Here is a 4,921-nt window from a genome sequence, read left to right on the forward strand (position 1 = left end):
AGTACCTTGGGAGCTCTGACATTCAGTATTCTCACGGGCTGCTTTTGGGAGCCCTACGACCCAGCCTAGCGGCTTGCCCCAGAGCCCGTGACGGGACAGTGCCAGGAGCAGCCCTGGCCAGTGGCCCCGGAATGGAAATACCCGGGGGCCCGCACCCCTGGAGTAGGACCATCCTAGGTGCGTGATCACTCTCTGCCGCCCCCCCCCCCCGCCAAACTCCTGCTGCTCGCGCACGCCCCCTGCAGGGCTCCTCCCGCCTCGCCTCCCCACCCCTCCACCTTGCAGCCCTCCTGGACACCCCAAGGGCTCTTGAGGCCTTGTCTCAGGTCGACTTCTAGAGGTGGGACCCCAAGCCAAGACTAGGCAAGAACGAGGTCCCGAGAGAGCTCTGAGCAGCAACAGTCAGTGGTCCACGGACGCCACGCGCGTTTTATTTGTGGATGTACACACAAATCGAAAGGAGAAAAGGAGCCCCCCCAGGGAGGATCGAGTCCAGCCGCGCACCTCCAAGCCCCCGCCGCAGAGGGGCCGTCACTGTCGGGTCTTCGCTGAAGAGGCCTGGTGGGAGGTGGGGTCCCCACGTGGCCTCTCCGCGCGCGGCTAGAGCGCTGGGCCGGTGCCACCGGGGGGGTCTCCTACCGGGGCCAGCCATCCGCCAAGGGCAGCCGGCGCAGGGCGGGCCCGGGTCGCAGGGGCTCTGCCAGGGACCGGGCGAGGAGCAAGGGGTAGGGGAAGGTCTTGGGAAAGTCACCGGGGCCACCGGGCGCCGGAGAGAGGCGCTCGGACTTGATGCTGACTGGGGGCGTCGGCGGGGAGGCGCCGTGGGTTGGGGGGCCCTCCTCGCCCAGGCTTCGGCCCCCACTGCAGGGAGAAAGAGAGAGGGGGAGACAGTGAGCTCAGTGAGGAAGGGAAGCAAGCCGGGAGGGTGGTGGCACAGCGTGGGCAAAGGCGCGGCAGGAGGACCCTGGGAAAGGAGGGGGCGGCGATCCCTCTTGGGGCCTCAAAATAGCTGCCCATCCTCACTGGGAACCCGACGGAGGTTGGGGGAAGTGTGCGCGGTACCAGGGATGGCCACCGGGGGTCAGCAGCGGCCGGGGCTTTGGAGGATGGGGACGAGCTGGGACCGCGGTCAGGGTACTTACCTGGGCTGGGAGGGCACAGCGGGGGGCCCATCACCCCTCGAGGGCTGCCAGGAGGCCAGGGTGGGGGGCTGCAGCAAGCCAGGGGGCGGTGGAGGGTCTCCCAGGCCATATTCTGGTGGGCAGGAATTGGGTGCTGAGGCCTGGATCTCTCCTTAAGCCTCTTGCAAACCTAACCACCCCCAGAGACAGTTTTGAGTTCTGTTAGGTGGGAGTGTGGAACCCCCAGAGGGCAGGAGTGTGGACGCTTCCCAGGCAGGACAGGGCAGGTTAGGGGACGTACCTGGGGGGCCTGCGGGGAGGAAGGGGAAGCTCCCCAGCGGGGGTCCCGGGGCTGCAGAGGAGCAGGGGCTCTGCAGGCCACTGTAGAGGCTTCTCTGTGCGGAGAGAGGATGAAGGGGAAACTGAGGCCCACACCCCGGCCGCCGTGCCTGCCCTCATCAGCCCCACCACACCCTCGCCTCACTCACGGAGGTGTTTAGTCCCCCTCGGGGCCCAGCCAGGCCACCAGGCAGGTCTGGCCTCCGCCCATCCGCTGGCAGGTACAGTGGGGGTGGTGTCTTGCTGGTGAGGTGGCTTGGTGAGAAGAGAGGGTGCGCCAGGCCTGGGGAAGGGGAGACCCCGGGAGAGAGAGGACAGATGGGTCATGCCAACTATGAAGTCTAAGGTTTAGAGCTGATGCACGCCAAAGCCAAGATATGCCCAAATAGCCCCCTGGGACCCCTGTCCCATGCTCACCTGGGGGCCCTGCTTTGGGGGCTGCTGGCCGGAAGGGAGAGGGGCGACTCTGGGCAGGCAGTGCCTCCCCAAGCCCACTGGGGTCACAGCCTGGTGGTGGCAAGGCTCCATACACCACATCTGGGCTGGGCATAGCAGGAGCTGCAGGCTTGGGTACAGAGGGGATGGGTCAGAGGACCCCAGGGTAGATGGGGGTGCCAAGTCCAAGGGAGAAAATCCCGATGAGTTCAGGGGCCCGGCTCCACCTTCAGGAAGCCTTTGCTGCACCTCTCACCGGGCTCTCTACCTGCTCGTCCCTCTGCCCTAACCCCACAGGCTGCGGGAGCTTCTATCTGGTTCTGTCACCAACAGGTAGGTCCAGAGCTGAGGCCTCTCACTTAGTGTAGGGTTGGCACTGAGAGGGCTGCACAGAGTGTTGGATGAATCAAAGATCAAATGAAGGAAGGAACGGTTTGCCTGTTGAACTCTTATTCATGCTTCAGAGCCCCAGCTACAGTGCCCACTTCTCAAAGAAGCCTTCCTTGCCCAACCAGGCGGAGATCTGCCTCCAAACTCCAGGCTCCCTGGCTCTAAGCCTCTCTCTAGTACCAGCCGCAACCACTTGGGTCTAGGAAGTGGGAGGAATACCCTATTCACAGGGGGCAGGGGGAGTCACTTACATATAGCCGGGGTCGGGGCAAGGCTGGGTCACCCCCTTCGCCTGCCAGCCTCCGAAACTTCTCTCCTGGCTCCTCAGGCCCTTCGTCTGGCTCCAGCTCTGGCCCATCGAGGCCAATGCCCCTCCGCTTCAGTGTCTATGCAGACGGGAGACAACAAGGTAGACCCTCACCCCTACCCCGGCGAGGGAACCCAGTTCTATGGGAGAGGGGAGAGACCGTCCCCACCCAGCTCTGTGGGTGGGGAGGAATGCAGGCATGGCCTGCTCCAGCCAAACCCCACTGACCAAACCCCAGTGAGTTACCATTTAGCAATTTCCTGCCCTAGGACCAGAGAGCCCAAGGACCTGCCCAGGTCAACACAGCAGGAGCTGAGACCCATGCAGGCCTGTTGGCACTGTCCTAATGCTGCTCCCGACCATGACTCGGGGACCGCCATTCTGCCCCCACGTGCAGCCTCATAGCCTGGCATCAAAACCTGCTTAAGAGGCTGGGTGCAGTGGCTCACGCCTATAATCCCAGCACTTTGGGAGGCCGAGGTGGATCACTTGAGGTTGGGAGTTTGAGACCAGCCTGGCCAACAGGGTGAGACCCCCATCTCTACTAAAAACATAAAAACTAGCCAGGCGTGGTGGCACGTGCCTGTAGTCAGAGCTATTCAGGAGGCTGAGGTAGGAGAATCACTTTAACCCAGGAGGTGGAGGTTGCAGTGAGCTGAAATTGCACCACCGCACTGCAGACTGGGCGACAAAGCGAGACTGTCTCAAAAAACGAAAAAGATGCCTAAGAAACACCAGCAGGTTTCCTGAGCCGCCTTCTCCTAGGACCACAGAACCGCAGGCTCCTGGACCCCAACCTCTTTTGTGTTTTTTGTTTTTTTGAGACGGAGTCTTGCTCTGTTGCCCAGGCTGGAGTGCAGTGGTACAATCTCAGCTTACTGCAACCTCCACCTACGGGGTTCAAGCGATTCTCCTGCCTCAGCCTCTCGAGTAGCTGAAATTACAGGTGCCCGCTACCATGCCCCACTAGTTTTTGTATTTTTAGTAGAGAAATTACAGACGCCTGGCCACCACGTTGGCCAGGCTGGTCTGGAACCCCTGACCTCATGATCCGCCCGCCTCGGCCTCCCAAAGTGCTGGGAGTGCAGGCGTGAGCCACCGCGCGCAGCCCGATGTGCTGAATTTCTGCTGTCCCCGGAAGGGCCCCTCCACGCCCCCAAACCCGCGTTTAGCAGCCGCAAAGCCAGATGGCGGTGTTCATCTTTTGTGCAAACCGAGAGTCCCTGGGCTCTGAGCAGGCGGCGTGCGCGCGGCCTGGCCTCGTGGGGCTGGCGGGGAGGGCCCGGGGTACCTCGAGGATGTCGGTGTTGGTGCGGCTTTCGTGGGGCTCGCTGTACTCCGTGTACTTCAGCAGCACGCGGTCCATGTCGGTGCTGGCGTACTGGAACAGGCGGTTGGCGCTGTTGAAGATGATGAGGGCGATCTCACAGTCGCACAGCACGCTCAGCTCGTAGGCCTTCTTCATCAGCCCGAACTTCCGCTTGGTGAATGTCACCTGGACCCAGGGCCCGCAGGGGCAGGGGAGAGAAGAACAAGAGACGAATGTGGGGTGGCGTGGGGGACGCGGGCTTTGAACATGCCTCGGGCTTCTTTCTGGCTGCGCCGCGAATTCTCATGTCACAACCTGGCAAACTCCTATTGGTGCTTCAAAACCCAGCCCAGGCCGGGCGCGGTGGCTCAAGCCTGTAATCCCAGCACTGTGGGAGGCCGAGGTGGGTGGATCACGAGGTCAAGAGATCGATACCATCCTGGTCAACATGGCGAAACCTCGTCTCTACTAAAACTACAAAAAATTAGCTGGGCATGGTGGCGCGTGCCTGTAGTCCCAGCTACTCAGGAGGCTGAGGCAGAAGAATTGCCTGAACCCAGGAGGCGGGGGTTGTGGTGAGCCGAGATTGCGCCATTGCACTCCAGCCTGGGTAACAAGACCGAAACTCCGTCTCAAAAAAAAAAAAAAACCCAGCCCAAATGTCTCCTCTCCTTTGAGAAGTGCGCCTTGGCTTCCCAAGCGGAGCCCACATGCTCTCTCTCTGGGCTTTCCCAGTCCTGGGCCTCCTTCTGTCCCGGCCCCTCTGAGTTGGGTGTGTGTGTGTCGAGCTCCATCCCCCTTATGGCTGGGGTTCCAGCCATCAGGAAGAATAAATAAATCCATGATCATGAAAATGAGCAGGCCGGGTGTGGCGGCTCAGCCCGTAGTCCCTGTACTTTAGGAGGCCGAGGCAGGAGGATTGATTGAGGTCAGGAGTCAGAGGCTAGCCTGGGCAACATGGTGAGACCCCGACTCTACTAAAAGTACAAAAATTAGCCGGGCGTGGTGGCGCACGCCTGT

General features: G+C 61.6%; 1 protein-coding gene across 1 annotated transcript; it reads right to left on the minus strand.

Annotated features, from left to right (window-relative positions):
* Positions 1-406: 406 nt before the first annotated feature.
* On the minus strand, positions 407-4,203 carry MEF2B (myocyte enhancer factor 2B; the record flags this gene model as incomplete). Its single annotated transcript, XM_032273635.1, has 7 exons — positions 407-861; positions 1,143-1,254; positions 1,423-1,516; positions 1,610-1,743; positions 1,878-2,025; positions 2,537-2,671; positions 3,884-4,203. Coding segments are annotated over 7 exons (1,169 nt in total), but the record flags the coding sequence as incomplete, so codon positions are not given.
* Positions 4,204-4,921: the final 718 nt, after the last annotated feature.

The sequence above is a fragment of the Sapajus apella genome, unplaced genomic scaffold, assembly GCF_009761245.1.
Source record: "Sapajus apella isolate SASKATOON/1434 unplaced genomic scaffold, GSC_monkey_1.0 scaffold5047, whole genome shotgun sequence".
NCBI lineage: Eukaryota > Metazoa > Chordata > Mammalia > Primates > Cebidae > Sapajus > Sapajus apella.